At 43.3% G+C, this 22,855-nt stretch overlaps 1 protein-coding gene across 1 annotated transcript in view; it reads right to left on the minus strand.

Moving 5' to 3' along the window:
* The window catches only part of LOC307247444 (phospholipid-transporting ATPase ABCA1), a gene marked incomplete at both ends in the record, with an annotated part of 207,431 nt that extends 185,853 nt beyond the window's left edge, over positions 1 to 21,578 (minus strand). Inside the window, 6 exons of the mRNA XM_080023597.1 lie at positions 4,064 to 4,255; positions 8,844 to 8,971; positions 14,074 to 14,201; positions 15,414 to 15,555; positions 15,996 to 16,089; positions 21,513 to 21,578. Coding sequence (XP_079879723.1) covers positions 4,064 to 4,255; positions 8,844 to 8,971; positions 14,074 to 14,201; positions 15,414 to 15,555; positions 15,996 to 16,089; positions 21,513 to 21,578 — 750 coding nt within the window. The remainder of the gene's footprint in view (positions 1 to 4,063; positions 4,256 to 8,843; positions 8,972 to 14,073; positions 14,202 to 15,413; positions 15,556 to 15,995; positions 16,090 to 21,512) is intronic.
* Positions 21,579 to 22,855: the final 1,277 nt, after the last annotated feature.

A 22,855-nucleotide genomic window follows, 5' to 3' on the forward strand; every position in this document is an offset into this window, starting at 1 on the left:
TGCGCTGATACTTTGAAGTGGCCATTTTCCTTACTGAAGTAGGTACACTTTGCAAGGCCAAACCATCAGCAGCACTTATCTGATTGGAGAGAAAGAAAGGGAAAAAAAAACCAAAATAAAGTGGAGGGCTCTCAGGTAACAATGGCTTGGCCTTTTTCCTATCATGTCCGCCTGTCGAGTGGAGGCCCAGGCTGATCCCAGCGCCCATTGTCCTTCAGTACACGGCCAAACGAAGACGCATATATTCATGCAGCACAATCTTCCAAAAAGACACAAAGAGCACGAAAAAAGGGACGGAGAGATGAGAAAGCGAAGGAGAGAGAGAGAGAGAGAGAGAGAGAGAGCTGCTGAGAGGGAAACATGGAAACGCAAACAAATCTATTGACGAATCGCATTGGACCTCAGAAACGATAGCGCTGCTTGATGTGCAGCCGAGCTAAGAGTCATTAAGTGTTAGTTCGAGTTCTGACTAATTCTGCATTTTGAGTAATTACAAATTTGGAGTAATTAGAAGTTACGAGTGAACCGAGTTATTGGTAATTACAAGTTATAAGTAAACTAACTTAGGAGTAATTACAAGTTATGAGTAAATTGATTTACGAGTAATTACGAGTTATGAGTACATCGAGTTAGAAGTAATTTGAGTTCTGACTAATTCTGCATTTTGAGTAATTACAAATTTGGAGTAATTAGAAGTTACGAGTGAACCGAGTTATTGGTAATTACAAGTTATAAGTAAACTTAGGAGTAATTACAAGTTATGAGTAAATTGATTTACGAGTAATTACGAGTTATGAGTACATCGAGTTAGAAGTAATTTGAGTTCTGACTAATTCTGCATTTTGAGTAATTATGAATTTTGAGTAATTAGAAGTTATGAGAACCGAGTTATAAGTAACATGTAAACTAACTTATGAGTAATTACATGTTATGAGGATATTGAGTTTAGTTATTACGAGTTATAAGTAAATTGAGTTATGAGTAATTATGTAATTACAAGTTATGAGGATATTGAGTTTAGTAATTACGAGTTATGAGTAAATAGAGTTACAAGTAATTAGGAATTATGAGTAAATCCAGTTATGAGTAATTATGAGTGATGAATATTTGCAAGTTATAAGTAAATAGAGTTATGAGTAATTACCCTTTTGCAATTTGTCTGATTGCTTTTGATGTTTGATGTAAACCACGTTGAATCGCCTTGTTGAAATGTGCTATTATAACTTGCCTCGCCTCAGGTATAAATTCTGACTGTTTATTACAATGAATTTAAATTTGTGTTGTTTCATCGTACTGCCCTCAGCACTGGAGTGCATCAGGAGGCAGATAAACAGACCCCAGGGGCAGCTTCCAAACCCAAAAAACATTTAACAGCCTTTTTATTTGCCTTCCAATCAAGGCTTATTTCTAATGGCAATCAGAACAAATGATTGGAGAACAACTCACCGCGTTGCGCATTTTCCCCCGCTCTCTAACACAACACACTCAGTGACCACTCTTCACAAAGAATACACTTTACAAATAATAATTACGGTTGGTCAAATGAATGATTAAAAGCCTTATTTCAAGGGAGGCAAGATACAAAATAACAGGGTAATTGTCAAAGAGTGATTAAGAGCACATAATGGGAAAGAAAAGTCAACAAAGGATTGAATAAACCATTAGAGGTCTCCTCTTAGACGCCCGGCTTTAGAAAGCGAAAACAAAAAACGGACTTTGACATATTCATCACTTTGGTGAGTGAATGACGTTTTTTGTAATAATAATAATAATAATAATAATAATAATAATAAGATAGCATGATAACAATATTTGTTTAAGATTAATAATAATAATACTAGATGCAGGCATGACGAAAAGATGTACAAGCCCTATTTGCAATACTGAAGAATTTACATAGGTTAATGTTATAACTATAGCTACAATTTAAGATGCCATATAAGCAAAATAAATGTCTGTAATGATTATAATTATATGTTATGCTGGCAACAAATCTGGCTTTGACTTCGAAAAATAATGTTTATTGTAGACTACCAATCATTTTGAATTTGCCTTAATGTCTAAGGACTAACACAAATGTATGTACTGTAAGCACCTTGCCAAGCGCGTTTTTTCCCCCACTTTAAACACGTTCCCGTCGCCTCTCTTAAATGCCTCCTCCTTTTGCCAAACAAAGCCCTCCGAGCTTGGCTGTGAACCAGGCCTTGTCATTGTTAGAACTTACCCTGGTGCGTCTCGGAGTTTCCCAGCGCAGCGCGGGGGACGGTGCGATAGACCTCGTGCACGGCGGTGTGGCAGCGATCCGGCGGATTTACTCACTCCTTCGACAAATACAGGCCGACGTAGATCAAACTTGGACGGCAGCGTGTGTGGACTGCCCCGAATAGAACTGTCGGTGTGTTTGACGGTTTCTGAGCGCCAGACACTTTGACATGTGATAATGGCTAGCAGAATAAAAATCTGAGCAAAAACAACAGGGTTGTCGCCCTAGATTTTGCTCTGATTCGTATTCTAATTTAAAAAAAAAGCAGGTGTCAAGCCCAAGCGCGACCCCGAAGCCGGGACCTCCAGCGAGGCAGCAGCGAGGCAGCAGTGAGGCAGCAGCGATGCGCCGCTGAAGAACCAGAGAACAAAACATGTAAATGATGCTCATGTTTGAGAGCGTGAGCATGAGTCCATGAGAAAGCGATTGACGCCTCAGTGTCTGCGCGCTCTATGACCTCTGGTTGCCAAATGGCCTGACCTGTGTGACCCAAACTGACGGTGTCTTATGTAAAATAGTGCGCCGAGTCTCAAAAAGCATGATTCACTCGGACCTAGGGTTTACAAGCTGCGCCTACTTTCTGACTCTGCGGCATTTTCACCACAACGTGGCCGTCTGTGGCGGCCATTTTGTTTGGACTTTCAGGAACTCTTTCGGTAACTTTGAGCAACCACGGTCCAAAGAATCGAATGAAGCCGGTTGGGTTGAAATCGGACAAATGGCCTCGGAGCAAGTGTCAAAAGTAGGTTTTTCAGAAATGCTGACGGTGGGGGTCAAAAATTTCTCCTGGAAATCAATTTGCCATGAGGAGCTGCATCATATGACACCACACACACATGACTGTAGGTCACACCGCCTGGGGGATTTGGCCAATTCAGTGTTGCACCACTCATATAATGACTGTAGCGCCCCCTGTGTGTGGATACGTAAAAACATTTTATGGATTCACTTTGACCCCTTGTACTTTCCATCCACCAAATGAACAGATCCATGAAGATTTGTCAAATCGAGTCCCGCCTTGAATGTTGATTGGCCTGTGACGGCCATCTTGTTTTGACAGTCAAGTTCATCTCGCTTGAGCCAATAGAACCTTCAGCCGCAAGTGTCCGAACACTGGTTGCGTTAAAATCGGACACACTGTCTCATAGCAGTGACCCTTTTCATGATTTTTCTGGTACAGCGCCCCCTTTAGGCTACCAGATGCAACAAGTGTCAGTAGATTCAGTTGAGAAAACTGGATTTGGGAACTGAGTTTTTCGTGAAAATTTGGACCAAGCGTTCAGAAGACACACCTACTGATTATGCGGCGATGTCGTCAATAAGCGCACCTGCGGCTGCCATATTGAGAGGAATTTCAAAACTTTCAAAAACAAAAAAAAGTAGCCTGAAGGGAATTGAACAAACTTGGTTTGGCTGAAATTGGACCAATGGCGTCGGAGGAGATGTCGAAACATTGTTTTTCAGAAAATTCGAAATGGCGGAAAACCTGAAAGGCGGAATTCAATGGTGTATGACGGTGGGATGAGCGGGGTGCGAGATATGGCCACGTGAAAAGTACAACCTCGACCTGTTGGCGGCGCTAGCCGCACGGTCCGATTGGTCTGCAATTTTAGATTTTGACAATTGAGACCAATGTCTATAAATGTGCTGAATTGCGTAAAAAGAGACTGGTGGGAACATGGTGAACTAGAAAAAAGTGCTTTCTTTTTTAACTAACTTTAATCACTTAAAAGAAAGGTTTTCATAATGCACAAAGCCAGACCTCCACCGATGACCAATGGGTGAGACCAAGGCGGTTACCTGGGGCAGGACCTTCCTCAGGTCCAGGTTCTGGAGCAGCCGGCTTTGGGCGGTCCTCAGCTGCTGGGGCGTGAGGGAGCAGCTGACATTTTGGACGGCCTCCCGTTCCGCCCAGCTGCTGAACTGGACGTACTGGTCCAGAGCGGTCCCCTCGCAGAGGACGCTCCTGGGGTCAGTAGGAAGAGCCGTCATCTGGGGAACGAACACCAGCATTAGGGGACAACATGGAGTCGTTCAAATGCTGAACTGAGGTAAATGGATTTCCCCCCAATTTCGCCGAAAAATCAAGTCTGAGAAGACGTTCGCAACCTTTCTTCAGGCCCATGACACCATCGAAAGGTCCCAAAATGATTGTGATGACAGCAGTTAGGGAACCTCTTCATGCTTTTCCCCTTTTATTATTATTTTGGATTTTCTGTGTCACAATTGAAATTCGGAAACCCTTTTTTTATTTTTTTCTATCCTGATTTAAACTCTTCCTCAAATTCCTCATGATTTATTGAAAGGCAGAGCCCGCCGGCGCGTCCCTGCGAATTAAATCACCTTAGTCCTGGGGTTTTTATTTGGCCCACGACCCCATTGAAAGGTCCCAAACAGCGATTAGAGAACATCTTCTTGTCTTTCCCTTTTAACATTATTTTGTGATTTTTATGGAATTATTTTTTGGAAAGGCCTCGGCTTCATCCGGCCCATGCATGGGGTGGAATTGCCCCTTCCCGGGAAACCAGAGAGTTGTCCCTCTCAATATATCATTGTAAACATATATGATTGTATAACGGCCATGGACTGTATAATTTAAAATAATATTGTCATATACATTGAAAGCACCAGTGCTAATTATGGACGCAAAACAATGTGTTTTGAAGTTTTGAAAGATTGCGTGCCCCCTTCATATGCCCCGCAGTGGTTTGGTCCACTACCAACCCCACCACACACATTAGGTGAATCTTGTGCGTCAACGCGGCCATATCGGAACGGGACAGCCGCGCCTCCTAAGGCATGCATGTCTACGGAGGCAGGAGGTCGAGCCGCTCTTAAAATCATCATAACTCGTTGAATTTTTCTACCGATTTCCAACGGTTTGGATTGTTGCAAATGCTAGATATTTGTCTATGATACAGGACAAATTAGGTGAAATTAAAGTTGTGGGTTTTCATACCAAGTACTACATCTTTTGTCAAACAGTAATATTTATGATATAATATAATATTTATGTTATTCTGTTTATAATTTAGGAAGTAAATAAAGACTTAATTCATACAAAAGACATAATTACAACACTAAAATTGAAATATTAACCACAAAAAATTACAACAAACACTAAAGTTTAAATATTAAGTACGTTTCTGGCAGGCAGCAAGACATTAGAGAACTGTTTCTTGGGGAAAACCAAATCTACAGTAACTATTATCTTTAGTTCAGTTAATGGGTGTTGCTTCTCTCCTACTGTAAATAACCTGCATGCGCTACAACCCTTAAGTTATTTACCTATTCACCATTATCCGGGATATATAGTAGTAATAAGAGTTTCCTCTACAGTACATTCATTTAATACAACAGTATTTGGCAGCGCATCTGATGTCCCCTTCAGGAATTGCTCGAGGTTTTTTTTTTTTCTGTTTTTGTTTCACCCTGAAAGTGAAATGAAATATCCGCCCTTGGGCCCCCGACGCCTTTTTAGGTCCTAGAATTGCCATGGCAACATAAATCAGAGAGTGACAAACTAGCCTTGTTTGATATTGTATATTAATATTTGAATGCCCGCTCTTATTGTTAACGCTGTTGATATTAAAATATTGCATGAGCAGCAGGTGGGCTCCAAACTCCCACTAAGGACGTGATTTATCCCCTGAAACCGGAGAAGGACACTCGGACCTCCAGGTCTCCAGGACGCCCAGCGGGAAGACTGCGTCATCAGCCCACGGGGAGAGTCGTCAAACGTCAAAAGGCTCCTCTCTCGCTGAGTGAAGTCATGCCCTTGGTGGAAACCGTTTTGGGGACAAAGCTCTCCACACGCTCAGCGCCGTCGCAAGTGGAAATCATTCCAAAAATCCCAAAAAGCAGTCGACCTGGTTGAAGCCCGTAGCAAGTCAGAACAAAATGACCGTCTGATGTTCGGAGGAGTTTTTCCTGGGTAAAACTTTATTAAAATAACTGGTGACAGTATATCGTGGAAAAAACCCCAGTAATTTTACCATTTGATTTATTCATTAATTATTGATTATTCTCTCCCTAACTCATTCATTCAATCAATCGATTTATTTGGGTATTTTTAAATATTATCGTAAATTCCCTCAGTAATTTCACTCCATAAGGTGTAAATTTATCTATTTATGAATGGGAAAAGTTTTATATTCAGTAACAACTAAAAAGATATTTTAAACATATGAATAAATGCTAATAAATTATAACCTTTTGCTCGAAAACGGTGAGTATGTTGTGATTAGGTAACGATTCAACCAATTATTCCAAAAATATTTAAAACACAGTCGATATTTTCGCTCATGAACCATGTGTAACTCATACCCGGCCTCTTCCAAAGGGATCCGTTCATTCAACATTAATTTCAAATCCCTAATGAACCATTAGTTGTTGGAGTTTACAGAATGACATGGCGTGGTGATCAGAGGCTTCATTAGCATTAATGGCCAATGATTAAAAAATAGTTTTTCAACAACTCCCTGTAATGAAGATTATTAGCAGAGATTATTATTAACTCTCCGTTTGTCGAGAAAATGATGAAGCGTGTGATGTCCAAGGGGAGGGAGGAAATGAAACACTGATAAGGCGAAGGAAAAGAGAGCTAAAAAGGAACCAGGCCACACTATCTATACTATAATAAATACTATTATTTTGATATTTTACCAATATAGAAAAGGTTTTTAGAGTGGCTGTTGCCCTTTAGAACTATGAAACCAATAAACAAAGTTAGAGTGGTGATTAGTCATGTATTTCATTAAGTAAAATAGTATGTATGTATTATTTTTCTTGGATGCCTATATAAGTTTAAGATAAAGTGTTATCTTATCAGTCTGAATGTGTACTGGGGAAATGGAAACCATTCGTAGCTCCTGAAAACTTAAGAATTAATCTAAAAACGTTATCATTACGTCCTTATTGATACAGTCTCATGCTTATCTTGAAAACTCATCCCATAATGATAGCGGTATAGTTATGTTCAAAAGAAAATCATCAGATATCGAATTGATCGCTGCAAAATGAAGTACTGACGACGAGTGAGCCCTCTTGCTCCCCACTCATTTAAAAGATTTGTTCGCTATGAGCGAACCGTTTGCGAAATTCGCAACGGACTTGGCAGAAGTACGTTTTAATAAGCGTTTGATCCTTGCAAGTAACAATCCTTGTGTTGGCGTAACCTTCGAATGAGCCGTTTTTTTATCTACCTCGGGGGCGGGTACGCTTCACGGCGGCCAACGGTAGGTTGGCAATTTTTTGTGCAACCCAGCCTTATTTAAATGTTCCTAAAAAAAGAGATTTCGTGTTTTGAACTCCAAGGAGGCCAGATACAACCAACAGAAATTATTGGTCTACCCTCTGGATAGAGAAGAATTTAGTGAGCTCAGCAACCAACATGAATTCTGATTTCTTGTTAACTTATTAAGAATCTGCATCATCCTTCATGAGTTAAATGAAGTGAAATGGATGATTATTTTCAAAATGTTTTCATTAGTTAAGAAATTATTCATTAATGGCTCATTTATGGTATGATATTACAAAAAATAATCAACGGTAGTTATTTTAGGGGTTTTTTTTGTTTAAGCAACACTAACTTTTTAACCTTAAAATAACAGATTCTGAATCATTTTGATGGTACTGACTTGTAGGAGAATGGCACCTCTTTCATTCCCACCCACCCCCTGTTCTAAGGCCTGTTCTAACGCTATGTAACTTCTGTGTTTGGGTACGAAAACACATTATGCACTACGTCACTTCCTTGATGTTTGCCTCCGGTAAGAGCGGTTCAAAAAACAAAAAACGAACAAAAAAAACCCCAAACTGATAAATTATAAACTTTGCCGGTCAAAACGTCCGGTAATAAAGCTCATACAAGCCGGGCCAGGGGGGCCTGCACCTCAGCCGCTTTCATCGCGCCACGGGGTTTGTTTCACCCTCTGGCCCTACGCGGGCGAGCCGATCCGCCAGGCCGAGCACATCTGGTACCTACACCGGTAGCAGAGGGCCGATTCCCACGCTCTCTCTCAGGCTCCAGGGGAACCCTGGACTCAGTGCTCTCTGAAGTGGCGAGGTCCGTGCAAGGGGCGCTGTAACCTAAATGTACATAATAATTTTTTTCTAACACAAACTGTTATTGAAACGTGACCAATAAGGTTCATATTTGTTCGTTAAAGTAAATTATTTTCGAGTTTTACGACAGCGGTGTGGAAGGGCAATTGCACTCAGAAACTGTTGGGGCGCCGAATCCCAAAAGTTACATAGTGCTGCTTTAAAGCAACAAAAACAAAAAAAAGTACAAAACAACCAAAGTCGTCCTTATTACAAATCCTTCTCCAAAATGGATCCCAAAATTGTTCCAGGACTTTTTCGCCTGCCAAAAATATTGTCAACTCTTACACTTTGGCCGTGAGCGATCCTTTGAATACCCGGTTGCCAAATCATTTATCCCGGCTGACATTCTGTCACAAGAACAATCGGGGGAAGTGGATACGTCAGGAGATGAGAGCAAAATCTCCGGGAGGGACTTGTGACTTTCCCTCTCCATTTCCCATCATGCCCCAGGATGAGGGTGGACGTCGCCTACCTGCCCCAGGCGGATGTTTGCCGCCGTCACGCTCTGGACCAACGCCGGCGGTAGCGACAGGTCGTCCCTCAGATACGCCGAGAAGGTTTCGTTCTCCACCAGGAGACTCCTCAGAGGCACCGACTGACCTTAAACATAGAGAGGAAGGAGCGACGGGTCTTAACTTTGGCAGAAATGGAATTGGTACAGAACAAACCAGAAAGAATCTAAGGTGGGAAATATAGTTGATTGGCTGGGTCTTAATGCCATTCGTGGTTTGGAGCCAATTTGGACTTGAAATATCATCTATATGTACAGTAACCACTTAATTTGGACACACCTCATTCAAGGGTTTTCCTTTATTTTTACCATTTTCTAAATCAAAACTATGAAATAACACATGGAATTATGTTGTCACTAAAAAAGTCTATGTATATACAGTACACATACATACAGTATATAATTAGAGAGAGAGATAGTCAAATATTACACAATTCCTCAATTTCCGGCATTAAAAAAAGACTTATCTTAGAATGGCAATGCCACAGGTTCGTCATTATGTTTATAAATGTGTGTGGTGCACTGTGATTTAATGATCTAACACAAGGGTTCCCAAACTGTGGTCCGTGGCCCCCCTTGAGGGAATTAAAGGGGGCCTGCGGTCTTTCTTTGCATTCCTTTGATTTTATTTATCCATTTTCTTTATTTACATTTTTATATACATTTCTCCAAAAATATTTGTTAATGTAATTTATAATTACATTTTTTGTACTAAAAATATTTATCCTCAACCTCACTAAAAGCAAGGTTCAAATTCCCCCCCCCCCCCCCCCCCCAATTATTTATTTATGTATTTATTTGTTAAGAGGCAGACAAGGCGTGTACAGCTTTTTTGCGTTATATTTACTTTAAACTCTGCTGTTTCTGTTCCACAACATGGCAAAAAAATCAGAACAAATGAATGCCATTTCATATGCACAAATGCAGAAACAAACGGGTGAAACAAAATTGTGTGTCGACATGAAACTTAAAACCAAAAAAATAAATTTAAAAAAAAAATCTGTCAAATCATATATCTGACATGGAGGCAAAAGTTTGGAACCACCAGAGGGCACCACAAATCACCATCTGGAGCGTAATCGCCAGCAAAGCTACCATGTCTGGTGTGATTCAACGAGGGTTAAAAGCGGCATAATTCTCATCGAGGAACCCAAAAACTGCTGACCGGCCAGACATCTCGCCATTTACGCTTGGAAGGAGGCCAAATTGATTTCAATATTTTCCCTGAAAATACGCTCTGGTCGGAGCGCTCTTGCCAAATCCTCTCATAAGGCACGGTGCGGTTGGCAATACACTTTGCAGCATTTCCCATTTAAATATTGGAGAATTTAATTATTTATCTCATCAATTAACTAGACATTTAAGACGTGGCCACTCATACTAAGCCTTGCCAGTGATCTAGAAGTAATTTCAAACATCATATTTCAGCTTCATAGAATTCGCAACTGATTATTTGGAGTCAAATCCATATTTTTCTGTGTTGCTTCCATGGTGGAAATAAAATATACTGTAAAATCAAAATTATACGAAAATATAGCGCCCTTTCAAAAAATGATCATAAGCCAAATCAATCAAGGTGAAAGGTTCCCCATCAAAGTAGAACGGAGTTGAACACATTCTACGTTTACCCAAAACCTGAACCAGTCAGGAGGAGCTCCACAAACTTTGGTAAATCGGAATTTCGACGCGTAAAGACATCAGTACGAAGAAATGAGGGACATGTTGCTCGTGGGTGCCTTGGAAAATTAGCCGCATCATTTTACGGGAGACAATGGGTGAACAGAAATTAATTACAACTGAAATGCATCTCTGAAAGCTGCGAATTAACAGACAGACAGACAGAGTATCTAAGTGATATGGAAACAAATAGAAAAGAATATGCAATAAACCCAAAGATTAACCAAAAAAAAAGAAAAACACCTAAATAAACCTACAAATTGACTAAACGGCCATATGCAATAAAACTAAAAATGAACAATAAACCTATGTATCAACAGTTCAGAAAAGCAGGAAGATTTCAAGATTTTTATTTGTCACATACATATACATACTTTCATACATATATGCAGTGAAATGTAATGTAAGGAAACAGGGCATCATAAGGAGGCTTTTTCTCAAACGAGCCAACATCACACCCAGTCGTCCATTTAAATGCGTCTTCCATCCAAAATGATGGAGGAGCGGGCAAAATTCCTTGCCCACATCTGTTAAAACAACACTGTTAAAAGTGTGGTTGCTGTCTTTGGAGCCTCGCGCGAGCGTTTAGGATGATGAAGGGTTGCTGTAATTCAATTAGCTTAGCCCTACAGCGGTGAAGCATCTGAGGCGGTCAATTGTCAGCACGAGAGGAGGCGGCCACGCCGACACGACGCCCGAGCAGCAGAATCTCCCCTCGGGTTAGTCAGGGTTCAGTTGAGATCAATGACGAATGAGAAAAAAATTGTAATTCTAAACGCACGGCGCGATGAAGGACCCTAGTGAACACGCTCACATTAAAAATCTCCCCTTTGAGGATGCTGTGCATGATTGCAGCGCCAATGTTGAGGGGAGACAGGGCTATCCTGAAGAACCCTCCCTAGGATTCCCTCAAAGCTGCCCTGGGATTCTCTACAACCTTCCCTAGGATTCCCTAGAACCTTCCCTAGAACCCTCCCGAGGATTCTCTTCAACCTTCCCTAGGATTACCTAGAACCTTCCCTAGAACCCTCCCGAGGATTCTCTTCAACCTTCCCTAGGATTACCTAGAACCTTCCCGATGATTTCCTCGAACCTTCCCTATATTTCCCTAGAACATTCCCTAGGATTCCCGAGAACATTCCCTAGAACATTCCCTAGGATTCTCTTAAACCTTCGATAAGATTCCCAAGAACCTTCTCTCAAACCATCTCACCTCATCTAAAATTTTCTAGAACCGTCTGTCAAGCCCCCTCTAGGACCCTTCTCTAGGGTTCCAGAGAATCGTCTCTAGGATCCCCTTGAAACTTCTCTAGGATTCCTTAGAACCTTCTCAAGGATCCCCTTGAAACTTCTGCAGAACATGATTTGAGATTTTCCCGAACCTCCTCTATGACTGGAATGAACATTCCCAGGATTCTCTAGAACATCATCTAGGACTCCCTAGAACCTTCTCAATAAACCCCTCAAACTTTCCTTGGGATTTTCTAAAAACCTCATCTAGGATTCTCAGGAGCCATCTCGCGGATCGCCTAGAAACGCCTCCAGGACTCCCTAGAACCTCGCCTTGGTTCTCTAGGGTTCTCTAGAACCTTATCTCCGAGTCTCCAACAACCTTGTCGCGAATTCCCTAGGAAACTTCTCTCGGAGTTACTCGAACCCTCCTCTCTGATTGCCTGGAACATTCCCCAGGGTTCTCTGGAACTGTCTCCTTGTTGCCGAAATGACCTCAGAGATGCTGAACAACACTTGTCCGGCATCTCTGCCGGTGGAGAAAAAGAAGGACAACACGATCACCTCCGCCATCGCGCTCCGTGGCCGCCGCACTCCGCCTCTCCTTTCTCGTCAGTGAGAAATTAATGGGATACCCAGCATCCCATTAATTTCGCCCCGGCTCGGATCTTTGAAGGATTTCATCTCGTATATTACAAGCCTGCGAGCGCCCACCCCCACCCAGAAATGCAAATGAGCGCACAAAGCCGTTTGTTTGGGCCGCCTCCGCCCACCCCACCCCAACCCAGGCCTATTTGCAAATTAGCTGTGGTGCAAAAATCAGAATATCATCAGACTGAATGAGCCTAATGCAAAGCAGCAACTTATCAAGACAAACGATCTGTCCGTCTGCGCGGCGGATTGCATCGTAAATAATCACACGCCATTGTTTTGGAGGGATGGGGGGGGGGGGGGGGGGGATAACAAATCCTCAAACTTGTCACTCACGCTAAAGGGGCCATTCCCCTTGATGAAGAGTACTTAACAAAGATATACTGTGTCGGGGTGATTGTCGCGAGACGGAGGATCTACGGCTCCAAACACTTGTGAACTACTGCTTAAGCAGCGGTAAAAACTTTCTACGTAATTAATGGCTCCCGCAAAATCATCATGAGCATCTCGTTGCTACGACGCTGCTCCTAGAGCAACACTCCGCCTCTGAACGTTGACCAAAAAAAATTAATAAAAGTCGATCGTCGCCGCGGGGGACGGCTACGCAGCGGAAACTCGAAAAGGGCGCACCGAATTTCTCGGTGTACAGCACACGTCACGGGGGACCTCTCCCCGGACCACCGACACGGCTCCCCGGCCGAGAGGTCCCGGCGGCGACTGGGTTCCCTACGGGGGTTGAAGAACCCGTCCTGCCCCACCCGTCCCCACCGCCTTCCGGAGAGGGGCCGTCGAGCGCGTCCTCGCCAGCTCTATCGCGCGGCTCCACCCAGGGGCTGCACGGAGGGCTGAGCAAATCCCCGACGTCGCTCTCCCCCTCCGCCCGAGACATTGCCCCACACACGCTCCGCTCGGACGGCCTCCGGGCACGGTGGAGGACCTCGCCCGCCCCCCTGGCACGCGCACCTCGTCGCTCCGTCATCCGGCGGAACGGACAGAAGCATCCGCACGCACCGACTGCCACGCCGCGCAACGGCTCCTTCCCCGGGGCTGTCAGACGGTTGAACTCACGGCTGACCCCATCCACTCATCTCAACCTGCCCCACACCCACACACCGGTGCTCCCATTCAAACCAAGGGAGCGCCACACTGCTTACTTACTTTTCTTTTTTCATCTATTTAATGCATTTTTAGCAATTTTTTATATAATGTCATTATAACAGACATGCAGCCACTTTGCACGGTGCAGTTTTCTTTACATTACATTTTATTGTAATGTGTCTACATTTTATTGTAATGTGTCTACATTTTATTGTAATGTGTCTACATTTTATTGTTATGCATCTTGGATTGTTATTTGTCATAGAAATATGTCCTGTCTTGTCTTGAGTGCTGTTTTTTTATTTTTATTGTCTAATTTGCAGATCTTGGGAGGAATGCAATTTCGTCCTACTGACTGTAAGTCAGCAGGACGAAATTGCATTCCTCCCAACAGTATACTGTACCTTGCTGTGTGGCGTTAACTTGAACTCGGCGAGTCTTTTAGTCGTAGCCCGGTGTACTTGACGGAAAGGAAGAACTGAGCTTTCTGTACTGCAGTTCATGATCACGCAAATTGAATTTGATTCCTACATACCGTTCGAGGGGTCCGGCAGCGACAGCAAGGAATCCCACTGGTCGATGTCGTCCGCCAGCTCCAGCGCCTTGGAGAGAAGGGATCGGTTCACCAGGAGCGTCTGCAGCTCGATCAAAATCCCTGCAACTCTGTTTTTGTTTTTTTTTATAAAAGAAAGACAAGAGTTGACATAATCTCCTTTATAAGATTAGGCTCGCTATTTTTCCCCAAGCCAGGCCTTATTCAATTTTATCCTTCCAACATTTTAACTTGGCAACTTCCCAAACTTACCACTCTGCTGCAGCTCCTCACTGTGCTTCAATGCAGTGCAATGTGGAAAACCTTTTACCCAACATTATTATATAAAGCTAGAATATATTTTGTTAAGTTATATAGATAGAAAATGAAAATTTTGCCATTTCATACCCGCCTTATCCTCATTAAGGTTAGGTTCTTGCTATATAACTTAACAAAACAATATAAACATGTGACCACAGAACATCACATTCCTAATTCTTAATTGTTCCCGCACAACTTAATTTGCGTATCAGGTTAAATGCTGGTTTTGTTTTATTTTCACAGCATAACAAAAAACAGCCACCAAAAATCCAAACTTACAATTGGTGAGACACACCGACACGGATGTTAGGGACAAACATATTGAAAGATATATTTGAATAAATGATCAAGGCTTTATACCGGCGTGCGGCGCCACCCGAGCAGCGTTTTCAGGGCCCTCCGACGCAGGCAGAGAGGTTGCAAACAAACCGGTTTATCGTGGAGAGTGGCAAGATGCAACCAGCCGAGAGCAGGTGGACACATGTCATGACAGACCCTCTCCCCGTGTCTGTGGGCGGGGGATGGGTGACTTACCTGTTGCTCGTTGATCGCTCTGACGAGCAACAAGCGTACAGCCACCTCTGATCCCGGGCCCCAATACCTGGACTCAAGACAGGCATGGCTCCTTAAACCACACCACCCCCGCACTAAACTATATATTATAATCTTTAATTACTACCAAAATAATGACAGCACATAACATTTTCTGTTATTCTGATATATTCAATTACTTAATTACTTTACAAAATATTTTTTGGGGAAAATAAGGTGTAACTTAAAAAATAAAGTGGCAATACGTTGCGTATTCTGCGATATATTACAAATACAACATATTTATAAGGATACCTCACAATACATATAAGATGTTACTGAACTGAGCTGATGTACATATCTAAGATCCATTCGATCTCCATTGATGCAAAGTATATATCTCTGTTGCATAATGGTTGTCTCATTTTTTCTTCCTTAAATACAACTTTTAAATTACCTCAACTTGTGACATTTCACGCCAATAAACCTACATGGAGTTATTGAAGTTGTTGGCCTGGCCGGGCGTCTCTCCAGGCGTGGGGTGGCTCAGGCAGGGGTTCTCGATGTTGCACATCATACCTTGAAGCCACGGCAGCACTCCAGCCGAAGGCATGGCTTTGTTTGGGTAATGACCTTTGGAGAAATGAAGATAATAAAATGAATAACGTGAAGAAACAGTCGCCCCCGCCGCTGAATTGGATACCTCACCGGCATCTGACAACTTAAGGGCAATGATCAAGGATGATGAAGTACTGAAAATATGAAATATGCACGACAGGGGAATCTTTCTACACAGTCTAACATAAATAGGAAATGGACATTTACTGTATGAGGATGTGACTTCAGCGTGTGTATATATATATGCAAACTAGAATGCACTCAATAGCTTCCCAAGAATCTCTACAGCCCCTGCATAATTTGTCCTGAAATATCCATTAGTTATATGGACGCCACACTTGTCAAAGTCATAGATGTGGACATTCAACCATCATTGGATTCCATTGATTTAATGAGACTGTGTGAATGTATGTATTTCTCTTCCATTGATGCTTCTACCATCTGCTTGTACTTACATTGGTCTTTAAAAACAGGCTTGTTGGTGGAGCGGACCCAGACCAGGATGAAGAAGAGGAAGAGCGGCCACAGAACCTCAACCACCAACCTCACCTGTGGGCAAGAAAATAGTATTAGAGATTTAACCCAAATCCACCGCGAAGTAGGGATGGATTATGGCACGGCGGAGCACATAGCCCGAGAAAGTTACTGGCTTGGATGATAAATCTTCCATGACAATTGAAGAGTTTGACAATTTGAAATGTTTGATTACCAATATTGGTGCAAAACTGAACATGAGGGTTAGTTCAAATGTAAATTGTAACAAAATCCATCACTACACTGTATATCCATACTCTCTCTCTGCCATGAAGATAGACCCAACTAATTGACGCATGTGGGAGGGGGGGGCAGAAGCCCCGCTTTCAGGTAAAACCACTATATCCAAATTCACCTCTCTTGCTTGTCTAACAATAGAGGAAGGAATCTGTCCGTCAGTCTGTACCCACGTCCTTCAATTATCTCGACAACCGTTCCTTCCGATGTACTTCACACTTGGCGGGTGTATTGCTGGGGACCCAAGGACGTGCAGTGTCGAATTTGGTGCAGTTGGGACACGCCACACGTGGAATGTTAATCAACTTTAAATAAACAAGCGAACGGCCAGCCGTTCCGCTCTGTGCAGCAGCGGGGCGGGGCGGGGCAGGGCGGGGTGAGGCTGGGCGGGGCTTCAGGGCTATGCGACTGCCTCACTAACATCCACAGTACAGCCCCCGATATGCCATGTCAGTTTATCCAAAAGTGTGACTTGGGTGTGTTTTTATTTAGCCCCCGTGAGAAAGAGCGTATTGTACCGGTTCAAGTCAGAGTGTGAAGTTGTCTTAGATGAGCGGCTCTCGAGAGACCTGCAAGCAGCAATGCCGGAGGCCAAGCAGTCGGCCCGTTCCGAACAGGCGTGTTTTGAGCGGTCACTGCACTAGTTCCGACAAAACGTCTTTACATTGCAGAGACGAATACCGTGTGTCAGAACTCCAAATGAGTGGGACTTTTCAATTTGCACGGCATCGTATTGTACATCTCTCATGAGGAAGATAATTCCACTCCGCTGTAAATGTGGGTTTCCCAGAGACGGGAGGAATAAATATTCCAAGATATTGCACATGGCGGGGGAACGCCGAACGGGGATGTTTCCAACGCTGCCGCTGTGAGTTAACGGCGTCTCAGCTCTTTCACCTCGCTGCCTTCCTTCCCTCGCCTGGGCTTTTTAAACGCGTCCCTGGACACTTCCAAGCCGGCCGGCTAGCGAGCCGGGCTGCGCACTCGGGTGACGTCGGCCGACCCAGAGTCGTCCCAGAATAGCGCTCAAATCCCTCCAAAACCATCTCGGGTGGGGTGACCCGCTGTGGAGGGAACTGGGATGGAGGTCTCAACCATTCACCCAAAGTGCTTGGTACAGTAGCAAGACGCTTCTTATTATCAATTTAACAGGCCTGTTAACGGTCAAGAAAACACACTTAAATGCTGCAGGAATGCTCCAAGGGCGGCTCCCTGAAGCGCCATCTATTTTTAATGTGATGCAGTTAGTAACATGTGTTTGAGTTCACATAGGAACTTCATTGGTTGGAAAACATGGTGAACCTTTCCATTTATAGCCTTATAATGTCACACAAAATACAAAAATCCCCGAATAACAGATTGAATTCTTAATTCTAATCTGTAATCTGCATGTTAGGTTAAACTGTTTGGTTTTCATAGCACAAAACAATAAAAAGCCACTCAAAATCCAAATATTGTAAATTATACCCAGATATATAAAAATATGTTTGTATATACAACGATCAGCTACAACTTTAAAACCAGTGACAGATGAAGTGAATAACATTGCTCATCTCGTTCCACCGGCACCTGTCAAGGGGTGTGATGTATTAGGCAGCAAGTGAACAGTCAGTTGTTGAAGTTGATGTGTTGGAAGCAGGAAAAATGGGCAGGGTCATGGGCGTCCAAGGCTAATTGATACACGTGGGGAGTGAAGTCCAGCCCGTCTGGTTCGATCCCACAGAAGAGCTACTGTAGCACAAACTGGTGAAAAAGTGAATGATGCTGTGATAGAAAGGTGTAGAACACACAGTGCATCACAGCTTGCTGCGTATGGGGCTGTGTAGCTGCAGAGCGCTCACAGTGTCCATGCTGAGCCCTGTCCACCTCTGAAAGCTCCTACAATGGACACGTTAGTGTCAGAACTGGACCTTGGAGCGATGGAAGAAGGCTGATGGCAGTGGCCTCTTTCAGCAGGATAATGCCTGCGGCCTCCTGCCACATTGCAATAATTGTTCAGGAATGGTTAGAGGAACATGACAAACAGTTCAAGGTGCTGACTTGGCCTCCAAATTCCCCAGATCTCAATCCCATGGAGCATCTGTGGGATGTGCTGGAACAACAAGCCCGATCATGGGGGCCCCACCTCACAACTTCCAGGACTTGAAGTATCTGCTGCTAACGTCTTGGTGCCAGGTACCACAGGACACCTTCAGAGGTCTGGGCGAGTCCACGCCTCCACGGGTCACAGCTGTTTTGGCGGCAGGAGGGGGAGCTACCAATATGAGGCAGGTGGTTTTAATTTTTTGGGTGATCAGTGTATGTACGTCGCAAAGTCCACATATATTTTGCAAAACATACCAATGTATTGTACTTCTTCTTCAATAATATATTAACAACTTAACCGCAGCACATTAGTAAATGTTCTAATATAGTGAAATATATCAAAATCATTTTTTGGGGAAAATAATACGGTTAAACATTGAAGGGGCTTTTGTGAACTCTACGGTTTGCAGAACGTTTGTCCATAAGAGAGAGAATTGAATTTGAAAAATGCTGAAATGTAATGTTATAATAGAGCGTTAATGTCAGAGAAATCATAGTCATGCTGAGAGTCTGAATTAGCATAATGTGAATCCCAAGAAGGGAAAGGAAAGGAACGGGTTGTGCGAGTCCCTAGGAATCTGCCACTGGACATTTCCAGGCATCTTAGCGTACGGATAATCTCCACCGCCGATGAAAAGAAGTGACAGGGCCGTAAAATCAGTGCCACGCCTCTTATAAAACCTTGAAATGCTTGGTGAGCCATTCGCATAATTGGTCATTAACCTCCACGCGCTCATCGCAAGACACATTGTCCTTGCAAAGCTCCCACCGGTTCCGTCCGATAACGCTATTTCCTGTTGACGCTGCCCTAATATTCCGGCATTTCGATGGCTCTCCGGAGGCCGCGGCGGGAAAATTAAGACGTAGAAATAGTAAACAGTAGCCCTGGCGAGAAAATACACGGAGCTTTCTTGAGTTGGCTGAAGTTAACTTAAACACGCAGCGTAAAAGGCGATTCTGAGTAGACGGCGAGAGGTTGGGCCAGTCCCAGACACCGCGTTGCTTTCTGGTGACCGAAGCTAATCTGATGTCTGATGATCTGAAGACCAAACAGTCATTGCTGCACGGATCACAGAATTCACTAGGAACCAGAAGCTCAACCTCAAGTTATGAATACATTCCATTATACAGACCCTTAAACTACTCCCATGAGCCACTTATTGTGACAACTACGGAATTAGAATTCAACGGACAAATGAGCCCCGAAAATTGATAATGCCAAGAATTGGGCTCTTTTGGGAAGTCGTTTTAGTTACTTTTTTTCCCCCCAGTCTATCACTTATGTATAGGGAGTAAGAAAGACTGTCTTGTGCAACTATATGCTTGTTATTGTCCCCTTTGGCGACGCAAGGATTGGGAATATCCCATAACTCAGGAGTTATGGGATATTCGGTTTTTAACGAATCGTTCCCAAAATGCCCACATAAAGGTAGAGATGTCTCCAGGCGCCACAGAGCCACAATCGTTCAAGAGAATCCCTCTTTCACCGATAGTCACATATTCGAGACGCCTAATCTGAGCCAATCCGGTGTCTCATGTAATCCAACGACCAAACCAGTCGGCGGAAGATACGTCTGCCGTTGATGCAAGGCTAAGGATCACGGAATTCACCAGGAACCAGTCAATCAATCTCAAATTATGAGTCATTTCCACTACTGTGTATGAGTCCTTCCCATTACTCCCTGAAACAATTTCAGTGAGCCGTTGCGAAGACTATATCAGCAATAACTGTGGATTCACTGACCAAGGACCTGTGGTTGATGCAGGAACTCAATGGACGAATGACGCTGGGCCAAGTTCCCCCAAAAACACTGGAAAGTAGGGACGTTTAATGGTGGCACAAAGCACAATAAAATCAAGAACAAACTCTTTCCCGTTAGTCAAATATCCGAGACGCCTCCAGCTATTTTCTAGTGACGAAAGCTAATCTAATGAATAATGACAAAACCTGTCAGTGGAAGGTTAAAGATCACACAAGAGGCAACTTCCATCAAAATATTGTGAGGCGGAGACTAAATATTAAAGTATTCACGTACTACATGCAAGTTATATTGTGCGAGTAAACGGTACTATGGTCAGGTCATTATGGTTTGGCCTCCTTTGGCCACATAAGGGCTGAGCTCCGAGGCGTCTGCCACTGTTAATCATTTAACGTCTGAATAGGAGTGAAGATGGAAGGACAATAATAATCACCCTATTCCCACGCATTTCCTGCTATTCCTGCTGTATCAACCTGACCTCGCCGCACATACAGTCCGGGCGGTGGTTAATTTTCACATGAATCGCACGGAGCGAGCAATTTGCTGGTAAATCCGACAGCGCTTTTATTAGCTCGCAGCGTCCTCGACTGTTTGGAAAGGCGCTTTGAATAAACAAAACATAAAGCCGTTGTTATTATTGTTATTACACTGACATCACAAAACAGCGTACAATACATCATTAGCCTGGAACATTATGGCGGCGGGAGGGAGACAGGTGCCGTAACGAGGGCGAGGTCACGGGGGTAACGACCGAGGCCGACTAAGTTTTCCCAGAGGCTGAGAGACACAGTAATGGCTTCCCTAAAGAACGGAATGCATCGGCTCAGGCAAGGGGCCGTGATAATAATGTTAAATTCTGTAACTCTGACTCATAGGTTTGGGTCCGGAAGGATGCGAAAGCGACGGCTGACATTTATTGCTGTGACTCAGTTAGAGTCACAGCCATAGAGAGGGTATTTTTGGTTGTTTTTTTGTTTTTTGGGTTGTTTTTTTTAACTCGCCGTCCACAAACAAACCATTTAACATTCCTCATCCGCCACCCACTCCAATTTGGACCCTGGACTTAGTTTTGTTGAGATGGGTCTCTAATGTTAATCAATTCCAAATGTCACCTCTAATTCCTTGAAGATCAGCTTGTTCTCATTCTCCTTTAGCGTGGTGGTTGGAGGCGGTCAGCTCGCGTCAATGGCAAATCCCCACCAACCCCAAAATGAATACCTTAGTCGCCCTTGATGAAACAACCTGCCCCACCACCCCCCCCGTCTCCCTTCACCTCCCCCCGGCCCACGTTTGACCAAATTTCTCTCAGACCAGCGTCGACTTCCGACGGGAGGCTCGTCCTCACCTTTTGTTCACCTTTTGTCTCCGCCGAAGAGTGAAGTTCTTCCAGAGAAGGAGGCCGAGCTGCGTCAGGAGACCCATTACGTCTTATCCTCACACCGAAGCGTCGCTATGGCAACTGGCCCACTTAATAAACCCTGGGGGGGGGGGGGGATAAGAAAAAAAAAAAAAGAGAGAGAGAGAGTTTGGTTTTAATACAGAGAGAGAGATGCGTCGCGGGGAGTGTCGCTGATCAGTCAACTTCTTCCCCGGGCGCCGCGGCAGCACCTGCTCTTTGAATCATCAGCGGATGGAGCGTGATGGTGTCACTCACCCCAAGATTATTCAGATACTTCCGACTCAAGGCTCTGCCAGATACACTTAATTCGAGAGCCAAATAATGAAACTAATCTGGCGTCGGGCGATACGGGCCCCAAAAATCAAATATCACACTATCGATAGCGATGTTATTTCTTGGAACAGAGTTTTCTTTTGGTGCAGAAAATATCAGTGGATCATCAACAACAACAACACGAGACACTACAAAAATCACAAATCACAAAAAACTTCAATCCAGGCAAAGACTCCTGCGAGCGTGGCCGGTGAACAGGTGTAAAAGGAGGGCGACCAGAAGAATAAACAGATATGGCAACATCCACCGCGTGACCAACAGTCACCAGCGGATAGTGATCATTTGATGATATTTTTGGGAGGACTATTGGTGCTTTCCCAAGATGTGTATGAGGCTGAGAGACTGAGAAACAATCCTCGGTAAAGAGGATATTACGACCAAACAGGTCGAGGTATCGATTAGAACAGTCTGTGATGTTGGGCAATCTCAGATGATATCTAGTGTCATATCGCGATATTGACATAACGATATATCGCCCCGCCCTAGAACAGTCAGTGTAATATAAAGTCGGGGAAGTGAATGGAAATATGTGCGTCTAATAATATTACTAGATATATAGATGGGTAGATACTACAGATATAATAATAAATAATAATAATAATAATAATAATAATAATAATAATAATAATAAAATAGAAAAAATGGCAATATGCAACATATAATTTACAAGATAAAAAAAAAAACATTAACATGACAAGCAATGAACCTAACAATTGACAATAAAATAAACCAAAAAATAAAATAAGGAACAATAAAAAAAACAATGGCAAATATGCAATAAACAAACAAAAAAAAAACATTCAACTAAAACAAGGCTAAAAGTAAAACAATAAACCAGGAAAATTAGCCTAAAAGCAAAGGATTTACAAGGTTGCCAAATATGGATGAACTGCCATCAACTCCTGGTTCAGGTCAGTATTTCCGTGTTAAATATAATGCAGATTGTAGTGCTGGCTGCACCCCCATT

The sequence above is a fragment of the Zeus faber genome, assembly GCF_960531495.2.
Source record: "Zeus faber genome assembly, chromosome: 22".
Lineage (NCBI taxonomy): Eukaryota > Metazoa > Chordata > Actinopteri > Zeiformes > Zeidae > Zeus > Zeus faber.